Source organism: Microcaecilia unicolor, chromosome 2 (assembly GCF_901765095.1).
Source record: "Microcaecilia unicolor chromosome 2, aMicUni1.1, whole genome shotgun sequence".
In the NCBI taxonomy this organism is placed as follows: domain Eukaryota; kingdom Metazoa; phylum Chordata; class Amphibia; order Gymnophiona; family Siphonopidae; genus Microcaecilia; species Microcaecilia unicolor.
Genome location: NC_044032.1, coordinates 31539463 through 31561616, shown reverse-complemented (window position 1 = coordinate 31561616; position 22154 = coordinate 31539463). Strand labels below are relative to the sequence as shown.

Genomic DNA, 22154 nt, shown 5'->3' with positions numbered 1-22154 from the left:
AGGTGCACTGGAAGCAGTTCTGCTTTATTATAATGTCGACTGCTTATTGGGGAGATAAATCTAACTGTCAGTTCTGCACTGACATCACCAAAAACTTTAAGAGCAAGCAGGCAGGGCTATGCAAAGAACAGCTGTTTGTAGATGCCGCATTAAGGGCATGTCCTCCTTCCTGTGTTAGCCCTGGTGACCACACTGTCCAGGGGATGTTGAATTCAAGGTCAAGCTGTATTATCACTTTAATCTGTTGGCAGTTGCAAGTTTTAGTCTTTCCTGCCGCTACCATCAGTGGCTGAAAGGAGAATTTCAGTGGTTTATCGGAGCTATCATTAATAGTATGGCAGGAGATGTGCCCTTGCCCCACCCACTCACCCAATATACATTGGACGTACAAACATAGGGGGCAATATTCAGCCTGTGACAGTCAGACTTTTTGTAAATGCTAAAAGCAAAACAGGGAGAAGGAAACCCTCCCCTAGGAGCTAAAGCCCAGTATCCTGTTTCCAGCAGTGGCCAATCCAGGTCACAATTACCTGGCAGCATCCCAGAACAGTAAAACAGATTTTATGCTGCTTATGGACTTTTCTTTTAGGAAATTAGCCAACCCTTTTTAAAACCCTACTAAGCTAGCTGCTTTTACCACATTCTCTGGCAACGAATTCCAGAGTTTAATTACGTATTGAGTGAAGAAATATTGTCTATGATTCATTTTAAATTTACTACTTAGTAGCTTCTTTGTGTGCCCCCTAGTCCTAGTATTTTTGGATTGAATAAACAAGCGATTCACATCTACCTGTTTCACTCCACTCAGTATTTTATAAACCTCTCCTCTCAACCATCTCTTCTCCAAGCTGAAGAGCCCTAGCCACTTTAGCCTTTCCTCATATGGAACTTTTCCCATCCTCTTTATCATTTTCATCGCCCTTCTCTGTACCTCTTCTAATTCCACTATATCAATATAACAATGTAGTAAAAATTCAACACTAAATCATTTTAAAACTCAATTTACACCTTATTTGGAGCCTCTTTTAGCAAACTGCACTAGCAATTCCCACGTGGCAAATGCTTTCTGAGCTACCGCTGCACATCGAGCAGAGGGTTTCAACGTATCATCAATGAAGACACCTAGATCCTTTTCCTGGGCAGTGACTCCTAATGTGGAACCTTGCATCATGTAACTATGGTTTGTGTTCCTCTTTCCCACATGCATCACTTTGCACTTGCTGACATTAAACGTCATCTTTGGCGTTGTGTTGGCGTTTTTTGTGAGTGTCCGCAGCAGCCGGACTTCTTAGTTGGTCGTCCCAACCACCCGTAAAGATTCCTGATTGTGCTTGGCAGCAACAATTCAGACCCCTGATGACGCTCGGGTAGAGCGAAACATGGCACCGTGTCAGGTCATAAAGGATCGATAAGTGCTTGTGGAAGTTTACATACAATAAGAGGGTCATGCAAGAACAAGACAGTTGATGAAGATTTATGTATGATAAGAGGGTCAGAGGATCCATTGAAGCATACGTGTGAGCTGACGGGCTCCAGACCACACATACTGCTTGATGAGTATATCAGTCTCCCCTAATTGTGAACAGAGCGGCTAATAATCTGAACTGAATCAGTTGATTATAAGAAATGTTGGGGGAAAAATTTGCTAACATATGGATATGGATTGAGCATTTAGAAGTATAAGCTGTGATAAGCAGAGATTGTGTAACAATCTGTGGTTCAGTTAGGTAGAGAGATATTGTCTATGTATTAAATTTTGATAGTGGCAGCCTGTGAGGATTCTGTGGATGTCAGCATTTTGATAAAGATATTCTGTATAGGAGAATGTAGGATGAAATATGTTGAATGGCTATGTTTAAATGTGGAATGAAAGAGTATGGATGTTGTGTGATTAATGAGTGAGTTTAAATATTATGCGTACAAGGTTTTACATATTACGATAGAGTGATTAATAAGCAAAAACTTTTCGCATTGATACAGAGTTGCGTTATGGAGATATCTTGAGCATTTGTTGCAACTACAGTGGAATTTATTTAACCCTGTGTTTTCGATATTGTATATTAAACGTCATCTGCCATTTAGATGCCCAGTCTCCCAGGTAAAGGCTCACACAGTATTTCTGCGCTAACCAGTTAGTGTGCAGTTATGTAGATGTGCTGATTTGGCAGTCACCAGTTGTTAAGGGTAGAAGAGTTTATGTGTTCTGTCATAACCTAAACTCCCAGCTACAAAATAAGTACCTGTATATAATATGTAAACCGCTTTGATTGTAACCACAGAAAGGTGGCATATTAAGCCTTATCCCCTTTCCCCTTTCCCTCCAGATTTATCCTCTGTGCCTATCACAGGCTTTCTTGAGTCCTGTTATGTTTTTAGCTCAACACTTTTCTAGCCATTCACCATCCTATTTGATAAGAAATCCTGTCTTGCTTTGCTCGTCTTTCCCTTTCCAGCTTCTTCTCATAACACCCTTTTCAGAACTTCTTACCGAAAAATGCTCACCTCTTATAGATTATTTCTGCCAGTGAAGTATGTGAATACATTTAACATTCCAATCTCTCTCTCTCTCTCTCTCTCTCGCTTTCTCTCTGTCTCTCTCTCTCTCTCTCTCTCTCTGAGCCAGACGCACTAAACAATCGTTAGAGCCCTTCCCTTACTGATTCCCTTAGCGAATCAGTAAGGAACGGGCATGCATTAAGGAAAGGGAATGCAAATGAGCTGCTCCTTGTAGCTCAGTTGCATTCTCTATTCCATCATTAAACAGTCGGCCAATCGGCCGGTCGAGCATGTGCAGAGCAGCCAAGCGTTATGCTGGCTGCTCTGTGCATGCCAAATACGCCTCCCTGTGCCGCCCGAAAAAAAGTCCATTTTGGCCGTCATCCCCCCCCCCCCCCCCCCGCCCCAAAGACACTGCGCTGCTCACCCCCTCCGATGCGGCTCGATCCACAGGACAGTGCAGTTCAGGCCGCCCATCCAAAAAAAGCGTTCATTTTGGCCGTCATTCCCCCCCCCCCCCCCCCCCCCCCGCAATGATAAAAACATCTTTTTTGGCAGTGCTTCACTCAGCTGAGAGACTTGGAAGTCTGTGAGCCAATCACAGCGCATCTAGCTCAGCTAAATGCACTGTGATTGGCTCAGGGACTTCCTGGCCTCTCAGCTGAGTGAAGCACTGCCAAAAAAGACGTTTTTATTATTGCAAAGGGGGAATGACGGCCAAAATGGACGGGGTTTTTTGGATGAGCGTCCTCAACTGCACTGTCCTCTGGATCGAGCTGCATCGGAGGGGGTGAGCAGTGCAGCGTCTTCGGGGGGGGGGGGGAATGACGGCCAAAATGGACGTTATTTTTAAAGCGGAGCGCTATTTTTTTGTTACTTTTGTTGCAGTTTTTCAATCCCGCGCAGCCCCGAGAGATACAGACCTCTCGTTAGATTTTCCAGCGTTAAGGCAATCGGAAAAGGTTAGTGCATCTCATTACAATAGGGTTTCTACACAATTTGCTCATCTGCATTCCATTTTCGTTAGCTGCGGAAAAAAGTCTTTAGTGCATGCCAGGGTTTACTACTTGCTTGTTAATGGCTCGTTAATGGCTCGTTACATTTAGTGCATCTGGCCCTCTGTCTCGCTCTCTTTCTCTCTCTTTCTCTCTCTGTCTTTCTCTCTCTCTCTCTCTCTGTCTCTCTCTCCGTGGATAGCAACCAGACTGTATGACTGCAAAGATAAGTTTCATTCACAGAACTTTGATTAAGAGTGGTTAAAACTTATCACAGAGTAAATATAAATTATGAAACCCTAATGCTGATGATGCGAGTGAGTACTCCGAAGTGTACGACAGTGTGACTGCGAAGTTCGGAGTTACTTCACGATACGTGAGGCTTTTCCTCCAGTTTTAAAAAAGTTTAGTTTTTATTAAAACAGGTCTAGCTCTAAACATCTTAGTCCTGGACGTTTTGGTTTTGTTCCATTCTGGCAGAAAAACGTCCAAGTTTTAGAAACTTCCTAATCCCACCCCCAGCATGCCCCTACATGCCCCCTTGTTATTTGGATACCCTGCAGACAAAATGCATAGATAAACATCTGCAAAATAGGTTTCAAAAATAGCGATTTGAACATTTTGGCAAGCAAAACGGCCAAATACTTCTTTATGCCACTCTTTAGATGTTTTTCTCTTTCAAAAATGAGCCCCAGAGTAACTTGGACAACACTAACTATGGAGTACTCCATGGTTCTTCTCGTTTGTCCCTGCCATGTAATATTTTTAGATTTGGTTGGGGTCCCTTGATTGAGTCCTATGAAGGGGCATTTTCGATATGACGTCTAAATCCAACTTTGGATGTTTTGCAAAAAAAAAAAAGTCTTTTAAAAATCCAATAGCGAGCATGGCCATTTTCAAACCAGAAAAACATCCAACTGGTTTTTGTTTTTTTTACAATGGTCATTTGCTAAATGATTTTGCTTTCAGTTTGTCTATTTTTATGGACTATTTTCAGGGAAAAAAAATCCAAAGGAAAAACAAGTCATTGGGATGTATGGAGGGCCAGTATTCTTAGTAGACACAGATATCCCAGCAGAGCAGTGGGGCACTCTAGGGGGCACTGCAGTGGACACATAAAAGCTCTCAGGTACACATCTCATTGTTACCCCCTTATATTGTTTGGGGGGCCCTCCAAAACCCACCACGAACCTACTGTACCCAACAGTACACCATTACAATAACCCTTATGCCTGCAGCTGTCACCTATATGTGGGCACAGTAGACTTTTGGTAGGCTTTGGAGGTCTCACACTTTCCATCACAAGTGTACCAGTTAGAGTGGGATATGGGCTTGGGTCCCCTTTTCTACATTGCACTGCTCCAACAGGACTGGCCATAACATCTGAAGCTGTCATAGAGACTGGTGTGTTCTGTTTCTTTCACATCTTTGGGGGGGGGGGGTGGGAGGGGGTCAGTGACCACTGCGGGTGTAAGGGGGGTTATACCTTAATCCCTCCAGTAGTCATTTGGTCATTTAGCCAAAAACATCTTAATTTTGATCTAGATATTTTCATTTTGTTCCATTTCTGCAGAAAAATATCTATCTTTTGGTGCCGCCCATGTCCCGCCTAAAACATGCTCCCAACACACACCCTTGAACTGTGGAGCAAAACATATAAAATCAAGGTGTCGAAAATTACAACTTGGGTGTTTTTGAGAAAAAAATGACCTTCTGACACTTTATGGCATTTTTCGGATTTTTTTGGTTTGTTTTTATTAAATGAGCCCCATGGTCTTCTGAGATTTTGTTTATGCTGGTGACATGCAGATGTGGATATCTTAATTATCAGAAGACAAAAATGATCTGTCTGGGTGATCTGGATTGGTAAGGTTTTGGGCTGAGACCTAGGACTGGTGCTAGATTGGTCTTCTGAAATCTGTAGTTTGGGATTTGTGTCAGTGGCTCTGTGGCATTTCACTCTCAGGTTCATTTGGTGATATGTGTAATACTTACTATAAGCTCAGATTGGTAGGATAATTCTGTTGTTATTTGCATTCTGGGACATGTTCATTCATAGGTCAATGTGTTAAATCAATGAATTAAGTAACTTCCGCAAATCTCTGAAAACATATCTCTTTAACAAGGCCTACCACGAAAACCCATAACTAACTAAACCACAGCATCTAACTACCTTTATCAGATTGTATCTTTCTATAACCACCTGATGAATTCCTCTTGTTCTCCCTGACTTCTTTGTAACACCAATTGTATTCTTTACCCTGGTATGGCGACGCCATATCAGGTCTTTGTAAGCCACATTGAGCCTGCAAATAGGTGGGAAAATGTGGGATACAAGTGCAATAAATAAATAAATAAATGTAATGTGCACAAACATTTTTAAGGCACACTAGTAAACCAAATGCCCACTAAATATGCACATTCGTAGTTCAGTCTTGTTTAGAGTTTCACCCAGGTGAGTTTACCATTTACCTTTTCTGTACAATCTCTTTACTGTCTACGAAAAGCAATCCTATTTTGCTCTTGGGCAGTTATTTTTTGTTTTTGTTCCACGTGTACCCCGTGCTTTCCCACTCATGGCAGGCTCAATGCGGCTACATGGGGCAATGGAGGGTTAAGTGACTTGCCCAGAGTCACAAGGAGCTGCCTATGCCTGAAGTGGGACTCAAACTCAGTTCCTCAGGACCAAAGTCCACCACCCTAACCACTAGGCCACTCCTCCACTGTTGCTACTATTTGAGATTCTACAGGGAATGTTGCTATTCCACTATCGGCCCTTGCAGATCACCAATGTGGCCGTGCAGGCTTCTGCTTCTGTGAGTCTGACCGTCAGACTCACAGAAACAGAAGCCTGCGCAGCCTTCTACATGGAATGTTGCTAGAGGAATAGCAACATTCCATGTAGAATCTCCAATAGTATCTATTTTATTTTTGTTACATTTGTACCCTGCGCTTTCCCACTCATGGCAGGCTCAATGCGGCTTACATGGGGCAATGGAGGGTTAAGTGACTTGCCCAGAGTCACAAGGAGCTGCCTATGCCTGAAGTGGGACTCAAACTCAGTTCCCCAGGACCAAAGTCCACCACCCTAACCACTAGGCCACTCCTCATAAGTACATAAGTAGTGCCATACTGGGAAAGACCAAAGGTCCATCTAGCCCAGCATCCTGTCACCGACAGTGGCCAATCCAGGTCAAGGGCACCTGGCACGCTCCCCAAACGTAAAAACATTCCAGACAAGTTATACCTAAAAATGCGGAATTTTTCCAAGTCCATTTAATAGCGGTCTATGGACTTGTCCTTTAGGAATCTATCTAACCCCTTTTTAAACTCCGTCAAGCTAACCGCCCGTACCACGTTCTCCGGCAACGAATTCCAGAGTCTAATTACACGTTGGGTGAAGAAAAATTTTCTCCGATTCGTTTTAAATTTACCACACTGTAGCTTCAACTCATGCCCTCTAGTCCTATTATTTTTGGATAGCGTGAACAGTCGCTTCACATCCACCCGATCCATTCCACTCATTATTTTATACACTTCTATCATATCTCCCCTCAGCCGTCTCTTCTCCAAGCTGAAAAGCCCTAGCCTTCTCAGCCTCTCTTCATAGGAAAGTCGTCCCATCCCCATTATCATTTTCGTCGCCCTTCGCTGTACCTTTTCCAATTCTACTATATCTTTTTTGAGATACGGAGACCAGTACTGAACACAATACTCCAGGTGCGGTCGCACCATGGAGCGATACAACGGCATTATAACATCCGCACACCTGGACTCCATACCCTTCCTAATAACACCCAACATTCTATTTGCTTTCCTAGCCGCAGCAGCACACTGAGCAGAAGGTTTCAGCGTATCATCGACGACGACACCCAGATCCCTTTCTTGATCCGTAACTCCTAACGCGGAACCTTGCAAGACGTAGCTATAATTCGGGTTCCTCTTACCCACATGCATCACTTTGCACTTGTCAACATTGAACTTCATCTGCCACTTGCACGCCCATTCTCCCAGTCTCGCAAGGTCCTCCTGTAATCGTTCACATTCCTCCTGCGACTTGACGACCCTGAATAATTTTGTGTCATCGGCGAATTTAATTACCTCACTAGTTATTCCCATCTCTAGGTCATTTATAAATACATTAAAAAGCAACGGACCCAGCACAGACCCCTGCGGGACCCCACTAACTACCCTCCTCCACTGAGAATACTGGCCACGCAATCCTACTCTCTGCTTCCTATCTTTCAACCAGTTCTTAATCCATAATAATACCCTACCTCCGATTCCATGACTCCACTCCATCAAGCAAACCAAACTAAATTCTAGATCTTTCTGGTATCTGTAACTCACTGGAATGAGTATAGATACAATTCAACCTATCCTTCATGGCTTTGATTGGTTGAAAATCTACCAATCCTCCTCTAGATATGCAAAGGTCAGGCCAGTGCAGTCAAGACCTTCCAGCTCAGACTCATTAAGTGCAGCCGCTGCGCTCAGATAGATTTCCTATATTTGGCCAACCATATGACCGTATTTTTGCTTTTCACAAGGTAGAGGAGTATCCTAATGGTTAGAGCAGTGGGTTGAAAAGCAGGGAAGCCCAGTTCAAATCCCACTGCAGCTCCTTGTGATCTTGGGCAACTCACATAACCCACCGTTGCCTCAGGTACAAACTTGCGGGGCGATTCTGTAACCGAACGCCTACAGTTAGATGTGCCGATGCTGAGTGTCAATTCTATCATGGCATCTGTGTGCCTTTATACATTACAAACATAAAGGTAGGCACGATCATTTATTTATTTGTTGCATTTGTACCCCACATTTTCCCACCCATTTGCAGGCTCAATGTGGCTTACATAGTACCGTCAAGGCGTTTGCCCAGTCGGTTAATAGCAAATACAAGGTTGTGTAGTGATCGAATGAGGTATATGTGGAGGGTCGGAAGGGATAAAGATTGTGTGTTGTCCAGTACGATCATTAGGCATGCTGCGTTTTGGGTGAAGAGGTTTACATAGGATCGTTGCAGTAGGCCTTTTTGAAGAGGTTGGTTTTTAGTGGATTGTTTTCACAGCTTTTGGGAGGCCATTCCATAGTTGTGCGCTTATGTAGGAGAAGACGGATGAGTAGGTTGTTTTGTATTTACACCACATCAATGTCTCCACCACAATAAAAATACAACATTTTTACTGCATCCTGCGGTAAGCCATTTTAAGTTGCGGCAAGTGTGCGCTAGAACTTCCTACAGCTTACTTGTAGCATAGTGCATCGTACACTTAGGGATTTTTTTTACTAAGGCGTGGTAGCATTTTTAGCTTGCGTTATAAGTCAGCTGGCGGTAAATGCCGAGACAGGCGTCTCGGCGTTTACCGCCAGCTGATTTCAACTGCGAGCTCAAAACGCTACTGAGGCTGAGTAAAAGACCCTCTTAGTAATTCCATTTCTCTTATTTGTCCTGTTTGTCTGTCCTAATTAGATTGTAAACTCTTTCGAGCGGGGACTGTCTCTTTTCTGTCCAGTGTGCAGCACTGCGTACATCTAGTAGCGCTCTAGAAATGATAAGTAGTAGTAGTAGTAGTCTTTGGGATTCTGTATGGAATCTTGCTATTCTTTGGAATTCTGCACGGAATCTTGCTACTCTTTGTCCTTATCCCTTATTTTTCCTGTTTGTCCTGATTAGATTGTAAGCTCTGTCGAGCAGGGACTGTCTCTTCATGTTCAAGTGTACAGCACTGCATATGTCTATTAGCGCTATAGAAATGATAAGTAGTAGTAGTAGTCTTTGGGATTCCGGAACCTTGAGACTCTTTAGGATTCTGCATGCAATCTTACTACTCTTTGGGATTCTGAATGGAATCTTACTACTCTTTGGGATTCTGAATGGAATCTTGCTACTCTTTGGGATTCTGCACGGAATGTAGCTATTCTTTGGGATTCTAAACAGAATCTTACTACTCTTTGGGATTCTGAATGTAACTCACTGTAAACAACCACTGAACATGGCATAAAATAAATTCACACTTCCTCAACCCCCTCCCCCCCCCTCCCCCCCGCCATTTGAGATTAAAGACCAAATCCACCTTGTCAGGACCATAAAATATTGGCATTATTATGTGACCACCAAACTTTCCTCATTTTATAAGACTTCTTAATATGCAAAACTACAAAAAAAAAAAAAGATGATCGCACACATGCCAGAATTAATAACCTAAGTCGGCTTCATCTGGGATGTGACAGCTTCATTTTAAGCCTCTGATCTCTCTGTTCTTCGCTTCATTTGCCTTTGTGAGCTTCAGTGCCATTGTCCTAATTAAGAGAGGAATTAGTCCATCACAACTATGAAATTTTATCTTTCTGTCTTAAATTCAGACCGAAGCAGAGCGTTTCACTGCAAAGGGAAGTTACTTATCCATGGTCTTAATCCAAAGTACACTAATTTTCTACTGCTCATTTACATTTTAGGTCACACTGAAATAACACTTCATTAGCACGGTGTTGATACAACTAATAAGTGAAATGCAAGAAATTGTGCACACTGCACCGATAAGAGCCGGAAAGGTAGGGAATGACAATCACTGGTTTAGCAGCTCATCCCCTAGGACTAAGAAAAGTCCCTCATATTAAATCAGAGGCTCACGGGTTTGCTGGTCTGCACCTCAACTCTCACATAAATATGTTGTCATTATTAGCTATGCTTGTTATTATGTCAATTAAAGTATTTATTTTATTGGCCTGTGTATCACACAGTGCTCTAAATGAACATTGATTTCAGGGACTGGGGGAGCCCGTTGACCAGTATTTCTAGTTTCAGAACAGAACTTAACATTCTGTGCATCAGGGGCGTAGCCAGACAACATATTTTGGGTGGGCCTAGGCAAGCATTGGGTGGGCACCAAGTGTCCCCCCCCCCCCCCCCCCCCCCAAAAAAAAAAAAAAAAATCTTAGCTGCTGGGAAAACGCTTCTTTCCACCTTGGCAGCAGGAATGCACTGAAAACTGAGCATGCGAGGTGCCGGTGTTGTGAAGAGTAGCATTTTCACAGGGCCGTGCCAAGGGTCTCTGGTGCCCCCCCCCCCCCCCCTGTCTCGCTTCTTCATTAGATGTTTCTCCATTGCTACCTGTCTTTCCTTTAGACTGAAAACTACAGGCCCAGCCAGACCTGACAAAAGGGTCTACCACACCCTTCAATGTCAAGCATATACTAGAAAACTGTAAATTAGCTTACACAGGAAAGCAGTTTAAAAAAATAAACACAATTCCTGCTGTTTCTTAACACTGCTCTCCAGAGAAAGCACTGCCTAAGAGGCTTTTCAGTGGGACTTAGCCTATTAAAAACTATTAGCATAATTAGGAATGGCCATCCCTTGTAACTGCAGAGACCTAAGCTTTGATTATGCATGTTCCTGTCTTTGTTACAGTGGAGGGGGGGGGGGGGGGGGTCTCTTCATCTCATTTACACAGTCTGACCTCCCCTGGCTCACTGGGAGCCCAGTCTCTTGGAGACTGCTATACATTGCAAAATAAGATAGCAGATGTAAATTCTCAAAGTGGACATATTCCAAACACTAAAATGAAAATAAAACGATTTTTTTCTACCTTTGTTGGCTGGTGACTTTCTTTTTCTGATCATGCTGGCCCAGTATCTGATTCTGTTGCTGGTATCTGTCCTCTTAACTCTGTTTCCAGGGCTTCCTTTCCACTGTATGTAACCCTCATTGATAAGTCTCTGACTCTAAAGTTTAGCAATTTCATTAAAGCAAAATATATTTTCAAATATCACAAACTCTCCCTATCCAAGCAGAATGTTTTATATAAAAACAAACACACAAAAAAAGCAATCTGATTTTTACTTACCAGCTATTCTACACTATACGTCAGCTAAACTTCCTCAGCCAATTAAATGGATTTTAGCTGTAGCTATGATAATTATGTACACATCATTGCAGTCATGCCCTCCTCTCGGTGTACATGCTCAAAAAACAAAAACTTTGAACCACTTACAGATAACAATTACACTATTTATTTTTTATTTCTCCCCAGTCTCACTTGCACACCTGCCTCCAAACCTGTTCTCTTTAATTTGAATGTTGTTCCAGCTCACCCTGAATGAAAGTTGTTCACACACCAAAGCCATAAATAGCTGCTGGTTGTACTCTTTGAAACAGCTTTAGCAGAGCAGCGTGTCTGTCTCAGCACTGCTGGGCTACCTTCACTTCCTGATGTGGGAAGGGCAGGGGAGAGAGGAGAATCACAACTTCAGGTAAAAGATTTTGCAAGTGAGTGGTGCCCTCTAGAGGTTGGCGCCCCCCTGCATTGCTTACCTCGCTTACCGTGTCAGCACGGCCCTGCATTTTCATTACCATCAGGGGAAATATTCAGCTGGCGGAGCATGGGACTCCCACCAGTTACCACTAAACATGTGCTACTGTTGGGTGGGCCTGAGCCATAAATGGGTGGGCCCTGGCCCACCCAAGCCCACCTGTGGCTACGCCACTGCTGTGCATCAAAGGACAAGATTTGGCATTTTAGTTGACTTTTGCTTAATTCAGATTTGTTTGTGATTTGCCTCATTTCGAGAAACTTTCGGTAGGTAATCTATACTCGACGTTTTGCTCTCACTGGCCCAGTTTGCATTAAACCAAAATAAATAAATATAGACAAACATGAAAAAAAGTATGATATGCATTTTTTTGTTTTGAAAAGAACCAAGAACAATACTCCCTTTCATTTTTTTTTTGTTGTTAATGATTATATCAATCATCAAAAGGTCCTTCAAATAAATCTCCCCAAAGCAAATAGTAGAGGAGTGACCTGCTGATATATGAGACTTTCCTCCCCCCATTTATCCTTCCATTCATATATATATGCATATACCCCCACAGTGAACCATTGGTCCATTGTTGATATGTCGGTCTTTATTAAGACAGGTCTAGCTCAAAACATCTTAGGTTTAGTTCTGGATGTTTCGTTCCATTATGGCAAAAAAACATCCAGGTCTTAGGAACAACCAAATCCTACCTATAACACCCCCCCCCCCCCAAAATGCCCTTGAGATTTGGACGCACAGCAGACGAACAGCGTAGAAAAACATCTGGAAAACGGGTTTTGAAAATACTGATTTGGACATTTTGGAGAGAAAAACATCCAATTGATGGAAGGCGGGACTGGTGGTTGGGAGGCGGGAAATACTGCTGGGCAGACTTGTACGGTCTGTGCCCTGAAAAAGGCAGGTACAAATCAAGGTAAGGTATACACATATGAGTTTATCTTGTTGGGCAGACTGGATGGACCATGCAGGTCTTTTTCTGCCGTCATCTACTATGTTACTATGGTACTATGTTTATACCACTTTTTAGACATTTTCTCTTTTGAAAATGAGCCCCACACGTACCTATCTGTGTCTGGACCTATTCTTTTGCTTTAAGGGAATCTGTTCTTTGCCACCCTCCTCCCCCTCCAGATGCCACTCCATAGGTGTCTGTCCAGTCTACCTAATGGTTATAACAACCCTGGTCATGACAAAAGTCAACCTGCCAATAATCACTGTCTTGCTTAAACAGCAGCATTTGAAACCAGCTTGATCACCTTCGGAAGGACATATGTCATAAGTCATTTTTTTGTATGAACAAATTGTAGGTCTACCAAGAAAAGGAGGTTTCCAGGAGCATGGTATACTTGCAAAATTCAGGTGCCCTCAGAATGTGTTTTGTTGTTTCTGCTGCTTGTTCCTTGCTCTTTTGAATACAAGGAGAAAAAAAAGGGGAGAATCTGACAGTATCTCTCAGTTTCTGGTTCTGCCCCAGTAATGAGGCTGTCTACGCTGGAGGGCTAACAGTCACATGGGGCCCCAGTAACTTTTGCTCATTTGGCCATGCATGCAGATAAACAGGACAGTGAGAATATAGATGGTGTTTCTTTGAGCCCTGTTGGAAGGTCAGCCCTGGCCAACCGGGAATGTGTGCAGAATTGAGACCCTTGTTTAGTGCTACAAATTCTACAAGCACTGAGAAGGTATCATGCCCTGATAAGCTTCCTCCATGAAACACATCTAGGTGAGACAGCGCCAGACACTCAGTGAAGTTGGAAAGGCGCAGGGCAGGGATGGCAATTCTTATTAGCAAAGCTATTTCATGTAAAGTTTAGAAAGTGATCTGGGACCCAGAGGGTCAGTTTGTGCTCTTGCATGCAGTGGTCTTGGGCTCTGAAGTGTCGCTGGGACCTATATATGCCCCCAGTGTACATCCCAGAAATGTTTTCGAAAATTTGGTAAAAAGATGTGGGGACATTTCACAGATCGCTGCCATATTGGAGGAAGTTGTGGATCAAGAGTGGGACATAACTGGGAGTGACAAAAAGCTAACTGGCCAGGCTAAGGGGGAAGGGAGGTCCTCCCACATTTTATGGGGCCTTGGGACTTACAGATCTATGGAGCATTTATCATCTTATGAAGTGTGATTTTATGCATGTTGCCCATGCATATAACTCTATTTCAATTTCAATTATCTTCTCATTTCCAGTACCACCTTTTATAAAGTCTCTAGGGCAGAAATTGGTCCTCTGGTGGTCTCAGATTACAAGTTCATTTGGCTGAACATCAATGGATTCCATAGCCTTGGGACCCATGGATAGCGGTTCTTTCCTACTTATTTGTACAGGGATGTGCATTTCTACTAGTATCTTAGAGATAAATGGAGGGAATTCCAAGGGCACAATGCAAACCACATCTCCATGCTGATTTTATATTGGGAGACAGCAGAAGCTGTACGAAGAGGTGATGTGATAGCTTATGTGAGCATGAGGAAAAGAGGCATGGGGAGAAGTATATTAGCCATGGAAAAACATCTCCAGAAGAACAAGAAACAATGGGGTTTGATATTCAATGCAGTTTAACTGGCCAGACACAGCTCCTGGCTGGTTAATTCACTCGTTCAGGGCTAACCGGTCATATTCCGTAACACTCAACCAGTTAGTGCCGCTGAAAATCTCCAGTTAGCGCCCAACTCTAAACCAGCTATTTTGGGAGCGTTCCAGGGGTGGAGAAAGCACCTGGCTGGGAGAATGGGCGTGCAAGTGGCAGATGAAGTTCAATGTTGACAAGTGCAAAGTGATGCATGTGGGTAAGAGGAACCCGAATTATAGCTACGTCTTGCAAGGTTCCACGTTAGGAGTTACAGATCAAGAAAGGGATCTGGGTGTCGTCGTCGATGATACGCTGAAACCTTCTGCTCAGTGTGCTGCTGCGGCTAGGAAAGCGAATAGAATGTTGGGTGTTATTAGGAAGGGTATGGAGTCCAGGTGTGCGGATGTTATAATGCCGTTGTATCGCTCCATGGTGCGACCGCACCTGGAGTATTGTGTTCAGTACTGGTCTCCGTATCTCAAAAAAGATATAGTAGAATTGGAAAAGGTACAGCGAAGGGCGACGAAAATGATAGTGGGGATGGGACGACTTTCCTATGAAGAGAGGCTGAGAAGGCTAGGGCTTTTCAGCTTGGAGAAGAGACGGCTGAGGGGAGATATGATAGAAGTGTATAAAATAATGAGTGGAATGGATCGGGTGGATGTGAAGCGACTGTTCACGCTATCCAAAAATACTAGGACTAGAGGGCATGAGTTGAAGCTACAGTGTGGTAAATTTAAAACGAATCGGAGAAAATTTTTCTTCACCCAACGTGTAATTAGACTCTGGAATTCATTGCCGGAGAACGTGGTACGGGCGGTTAGCTTGACGGAGTTTAAAAAGGGGTTAGATAGATTCCTAAAGGACAAGTCCATAGACCGCTATTAAATGGACTTGGAAAAATTCCGCATTTTTAGGTATAACTTGTCTGGAATGTTTTTACGTTTGGGGAGCGTGCCAGGTGCCCTTGACCTGGATTGGCCACTGTCGGTGACAGGATGCTGGGCTAGATGGACCCTTGGTCTTTCCCAGTATGGCACTACTTATGTACTTATGTACTTATGTACGCACCAATAGTCAGCACGTAACCAGCCAAAGTAACCCCATTAATTGAAACCACATAAACCTGGAAATTCAACGCTGGAACTTGGACATGCATCTCGCTTCAGTGAACAGTGCAGTTTGAAGGCTGCTTAGATGGATTTCAATACCCTGATACATGAGCAAACCAAAGCAGACCTCACTTACCATAAATTCAAGCTCTTTAGAAGTTGTAATCGGTCTGGGAGACTTCTAAGCAACCTCACAAAATCCTGGTTTGACCCTATATCAGCGGGGGAGGGTCAGCGCCGGCAGCGGGCAGGCAAGACTACCTGCCCCGAAGAATTCAATGGCCAAGGCAGGGTCGGTGATGGACCGGATCCGGAGGGAGGGAGGAGGGAGGGAGAGCCGGCTCGTGCTCTGCAAGAACCGGCTCGCAAGTCGGAGCAAAATTTAACAACCAGCTCCAGCACACCACTGCCCTATATGTACAGGGTGGGATGCGGAACTGGTCAATTCCTTGGAAGAAATCAATAGAGTATTTTGTAAGACCTTATATAATGAGAAGCAAGTTGAGACTGGTGTTGGTGGCTGTTTCCTGTGCTCAATAAACCCGCCCTGGTTAACAGAACAGCAAATTAGTTAGTAGAATGTTCCAGTAAAAATACAGAGGGCTGTTTGGGCCACTGATCCAGTTGATTTCAGTGCAGAGTTCTATAAGATATGCCAGGACTTGATACGTCTTCTCATTGGAAAGTATGTTCCACCAGATGCTTGGGCAGGGAGAACTTGCTAGGGAGATGAATAGGGTATATATTATGGTAATTCACACGGTACTGTATATAAGGACTCGTTCTACCATAGATACTACCAGCCAACATTTCTCTGAATTTTTCACATAAAAATTCTAGCATTAGTCCTGGAAAATCACTTGGAACCAATAAAGCCATTCTTAATAGTGGAAGAGCAGGTAGATGTGAGGGGGAGGTATGTGGTGACCAGCACAAGAAGGGTATTAGTCTTAATTGACCATAGTCAAAGGCTGCAGTTGCCCTTGTTGGTGATAAGCTTTGACACAGAAGGTCAATTAAGCTAAGAGTGATTGGGATCTCGGGTCAGTTTACATCTGATTCAGGCCCTGTACATGGGCCCAAGCACTTCAGTACTAGTAATTGGCCCGGTGTCACAAAGGTCCCCACCATGGTGGGATATAAGGTAAGACTTCCCCTTATCTTCTTTCTTGTTTTCACTTGTTCTGGACTTCTGCTAAGATAAGAATAAGGAACTCATTGGGGTAGGTGAAACATAGTTGGTTGGGGCTGATGCTCCACTAGCAACCGTAATGGTATTCTGTTTTCTTTTGATAACTGTGTCCTCGTCAATCCACATATGTTTAGTGAAATGTAGCACCAGCACTCTTATCAGCAGAAAGGTGTATTTTACAATTACAAGAGTACTTCATGTTTCCCCAGCACCTGCTACCTGTGTCTACCTGTAGGAAAATCAGGGTACATTGAAGTGAATAAACTGAGAATCAGACCTCTCAACTCCAAGCCCTTTGGGCTGGTCTGTGCATCTTTAATCCCACATTCCTGAGATTTCCTGGAAATAAAGCTGCATAGAATACGGATCTGTACAAATCTAGGACTGAATTACTCATAGCCTGCAGTGAATTAGGAGCTCCGAGAACTGTGTCCAGGACACAGCTGGTGAACAGAGAGTCATGTGTAGTCGGTGTGTATTGCACTGGGATGGGGTGCTGCTTCTGGGATGCTGAAACCTGGAACCTGTCCCATTGGCCACCATCTCCATGCCCCCTTCCTTCCCTCCCACCATGATCATTCTAAGTGGTCTCACTGTATGTGTGGTGCTCCAGTGGCCTTCAGTTTCTTGAACCCTGTCTTCCATTATGTTTTGACAGGTTTTGTGAGTTTTGACAATCCTGCCAGTGCCCAAGCTGCCATCCAGGCTATGAATGGCTTCCAGATTGGCATGAAGAGGCTGAAGGTGCAGCTGAAACGGCCGAAGGATGCCAACCGCCCTTACTGAGAGACTGCATGAGCTGCTGGGAGTAAACACTAGCACAGGTAACTGCACGGGTAGCACTGCGGGGCAACATGAGGGCTTAGCTCACAGATACTCAGGTAAACAGAATGCTTTATATCTAACCGCTAAATCAGGCATTTACTCCTGTTCATTAACTTTCCATCCTCACTCCATGTTTTTAGTCCAGCATAGAGGTTGATCTGACTTTGCATCAGCCACAGGACAATCTGTGGTTAATCTATGTAGGCTGGGAAACTTTAGGAGTAATTCTATCACGTGGCGTCTAGAGGTAGGTATCGTTTAGGTGCATCAAAGACTCCATCAGATGGACAGATGCCTCTGTGCATAAGCAATATTCTATAAGGTAGCAACTAGTACATAAGTACATAAGTAATGCCATACTGGGAAAAGACCAAGGGTCCATCGAGCCCAGCATCCTGTCCACGACAGTGGCCAATCCAGGCCAAGGGCACCTGGCAAGCTTCCCAAACGTACAAACATTCTATACATGTTATTCCTGGAATTTTGGAGTTTTCCAAGTCCGTTTAGTAGCGGTTTATGGACTTGTCCTTTAGGAAACCGTCCAACCCCTTTTTAAACTCTGCTAAGCTAACCGCCTTCACCACTTTCTCCGGCAACGAATTCCAGAGTTTAATTACACGTTGGGTGAAGAAATATTTTCTCCGATTTGTTTTAAATTTACTACACTGTAGTTTCATCGCATGCCCCCTAGTCCTAGTATTTTTGGAAAGCATGAACAGACGCTTCACATCCACCTGTTCCACTCCACTCATTATTTTATATACCTCTATCATGTCTTCCCTCAGCCGTCTCTTCTCCAAGCTGAAAAGCCCTAGCCTCCTTAGTCTTTCTTCATAGGGAAGTCGTCCCATCCCCGCTATCATTTTAGTCGCCCTTCGCTGCACCTTTTCCAATTCTACTATATCTTTCTTGTACTTTCTAGTACTGTAGCACCTAAATGCAAGGGGAGGAGCATGGGTGGGCCATGGGCATGTCTTCAAGTTAGGCAGGTAGGTTATAGAATCCTATAAACCTCTCACGTCATTTGGGGCATCTAGGCACATCAACTTACGCCAGCCATTGACATGGTGCAAGAGGCTCGCCTACATCTTGGCACCACAATGCCAACCTTATACTAGTATTCTACAACAGAATCTTGGTGCCAAGATGCCATTATAAAACTGACACTAATCACAAGGCATTGGGGTACCTAGACCTGTGGCATCATTTTACAGGATTGCCCTGTATGGGTTTTCCTGAATTCCTTGACATTCAGATAAGTACGATCACATCACTGCGTTTGAGTACTTGAGAATCATTTATTCCGTTGGTGCTGTGTTTGTGCCCCAGGCTCTGAGTCTAGCTAAGCCAGGGTTAATAATGTGTAAGGTTTTCTCTTTAGCTAACAAAAGTAGCTGTTGCAAAGTGTGAACACAACTCACAGCTTGTCCTTCAAACATATTATTTATCTTTTCAATCTTGAGTGTTTTTAGTGGGAAAAGACAAGACTTTGACGATTATGCCGCCTTGTTTTTACTCTCACCTTCTTTCCCACAAACTGGTGTTTCTGACTTAATTAAAAGCTGCAGCAGGAACAAGCAAAATAGCAGGTTATCCCCCCTCGGTTGCCAACGCAAAGGTCTACCCTTCCTTCCTATCACTCAGATCAACCTGAAGAGCCTATTAGTGATCTGGTCTCCTAACCTCTAAGATTGGCTTTCATTAAAACGTTCAGTAATATGCTCTATAAGATCTTCCAACATCATTATAGTAGTCCATCCGACAACCCCAACTTAAAATAAACCAAATAATGTGGAAGATCATTTTTTGTAAGATGGTCTAATGATTGTAAGACACATAGGTCCATATGTTGTATCTGAATGCTCCACTTATGTGCACATCATATCAGTGCATATTCTGCTTATCTGCACTACAGAGATCCAGTCCCGTTTTTCTACAATAGACGTTAGTGAGCGTTCAATTTGGTTAAGTACCTCAGCTGTAAACACATGCTCTGCTTATATCGACACACACTTGACTGGTCCCGTTTACGTGCAAACACTTCACTGGCACTCTGTTTATCTGCCCAGTGAGGTCATTCAACTGCCCTGTCCTGAGGGCCGCCGAGAGGATGAACTGGGCCCGGGGCAGGGCCACCGCTGCCGGGCTTGGGTCGGGGCTGCTGCCGCTTCCCCCAAATCATCATCTACTGCCACCCCCCCTCCGATCGCTCCCCTCCCCCATCGCTGCAGCTGCCGCCCCTCCCCCAAATACCTTGGCTGGCGGGGATCCCGAGGTCCTGCCAGCAGAAGATGTCTTCTTCCAGCGCTGACTGCCTTCCCCTGCGGCTGCTTTTCCTTTCAGGGCATGCTCGGTTTCAAAACCGAGCATGCGCGCCTGAGATGAAAGCAGCCGCTCACAATGGGCAGAAGAGCAGCACTGGAGGAAGCTCCGGGTCCTCTCCAGCCTCCAAGGGGGGCTTGGCACCGGAGGTTTCTCTCTCCTGCTCCTGTCGGGACGCAATCATTCGGGTCCCGTCAGAAGCAGGAGAGAGAGAGAGACACCGCCGCCGGGCCCCCTTGGAGGCCCGGGCCCGGGGAATTTTTGCCCCCCACTCGGCGGCCCTAGGTGTCCTTTCATTGATGTGCCGTTGCCATTACTGTCCTATTCATTAATAAATGGTGTTACACTTTCTTGACTACGTTTCTGTGTGATTAGCCAGCTGTTATTTTTACAAAATTGTCTACTGTCCTATTAATGTGTAAATGGTGCTACACTGGCTGTATAAGTAGTAGCATGTGTGGTAACTGAGACACAGTTTATGCTTATTAAAACTTTGATTTACCACCTTTACTTGATGGAAACCAAAGCGATTTACAGATTACAATAAAGAAAATGTGTACATAAATTCTCAACAAATAGAACACCAATATAAAATAGGAAAGAACACAACTCAGTCATTCAAGGTAATAGCAGAGGAGAGGGAGGGGGAAGGGGTAGAGGAATAACCCACAGGATACAGACGTTCAAATATTTGAAAGGTATTAATCTGCAAACAAACCTTTTCCGGAGAGGGGAAGGCGGTAGAACGAGAGGACATGAAATGAGATTGAAGGGGGGCGGACTCAAGAAAAATGTCAGGAAGTATTTTTTTCACGGAGAGAGTGGCGGATGCTTGGAATGCCCTCCCGCGGGAGGTGGTGGAGAGGAAAACGGTAACGGAATTCAAACATGCGTGGGATAAACATAAAGGAATCCTCCTCAGAAGGCAGAGATCCCCAGAAGCTTAGCCAGCGGTGGAAGGTGGGGATAGTGCTGGGCGGCAGCGGCACTGGGGGGGGGGCTAAAATGTGCCCCCTCACCTCGGGCTCTGGACCCCCCCTCCCGCCGAAGTCTGGCTACGCCCCTGGTGTGTTCTAGCGGTGTGTAGCGCTCTAGAAATGTTAAGTAGTAGTAGTAGTATAGAGCCTGCAGTTAGTCTAGTTCTATGTCTGGTGTAACTGTGGATACCTAAATGTAGGGCACTCCATGCCAGGTTATGCTAATGTTCTCTCAGATGCCATTCTACACTGTTCCCCCAATATCTTATCCAATTCAGTTCAAATCAATTCTTGTATACTGCTAATATCCCCTTTCCAGGGTTCAGTGTGGTTTACATTCTAGGTGAGGCAAAAGCAAATAGTGTTGGTGTGAGGCAGGGGCGTATCTGCGTGGGGCCTCATACCCGACGAAAGTTTCTTTTGAGTCTGACGTCGCTGCACGTTGTACGTGCAGGACGTCAGACTCAGAAGAAACTTTCGTCGGCGCCAGCTTCGGTGGAAAAATGAAAGGACCTCGGCTTGGCTGGCGGGGGTTGGGGGTCCCCCGCCAGCTGACGGAATTCTTTAAAGGCAGCCGGCAGGGGCAGGAGGACGCGGACCTCGGCTGGCGGGGGTTGGGGTCCCCCGCCAGCGAAGGTAGGCGAGCAACGGAGGGGGAGGGTTGGCAATGGAAGCGGCTGGGGGGAGGGGGATCGGCAATGGTGGCGGCGGGGGGGGGGCTATAATGTGCCCCCTCACTCTGGCCCTGGCCCCCCCTACCGCCGCAGTTCAGATACGCCCCTGGTGTGAGGTATGAGAAACATTAGAGACCATTGGATTAATGCACGAGACTAAAAACATTAAGGAAAGGACAATGGATGATACGTCACGTTGGATTGTTATGAAGCCGTCTTTGGGAAGCGAAAAAGGTTTTTAGCCTGTTCCTAAAGCTGAGGTAGCTGTTTTCTGTTCTGATGGGAATCGGTAGAGAGTTCCATATTTTGACTCCACGAACGGAGACTAGTGAGTTTAAAATCTTCTGATTTCTAATTGTCTTTTGGAACGGTGACACTAGCATCACTTGTTCTTTCAGTCTGTTAGACTGGACCAGACATAATGACGTGGTCTTAGTCAGCAGTTCAGAGGTGAAGCTAGTTTTATTTATTTATTAGGATTTATTTACCGCCTTTTTGAAGGAATTCACTCAAGGCAGTGTACAGTTAACTGGCAGACATGGCCGCTGAATGGTTAAACAGTGTAACGGTGCCTAACCGCTAATATTCAGCGGGAGATAGCCGGTTATCTCCACTGAATATTGCTAGTTAGTGCCTAGTGCATAACTGGCTATATTGGGCAATTT

The 22154-nt window shown here is 44.5% G+C and overlaps 1 protein-coding gene across 4 annotated transcripts in view; it reads left to right on the top strand.

Moving 5' to 3' along the window:
- Positions 1 to 22154, top strand: part of LOC115462841 (CUGBP Elav-like family member 4) — a 162304-nt gene that overhangs the window by 114324 nt on the left and 25826 nt on the right. For all 4 annotated transcript variants that reach the window (XM_030192880.1, XM_030192878.1, XM_030192879.1 and 1 more), the window contains exon 7: positions 17350 to 17515. In XM_030192880.1, the coding sequence (XP_030048740.1) occupies positions 17350 to 17477 (128 nt within the window). In that variant the 3' untranslated portion in view covers positions 17478 to 17515. The remainder of the gene's footprint in view (positions 1 to 17349; positions 17516 to 22154) is intronic.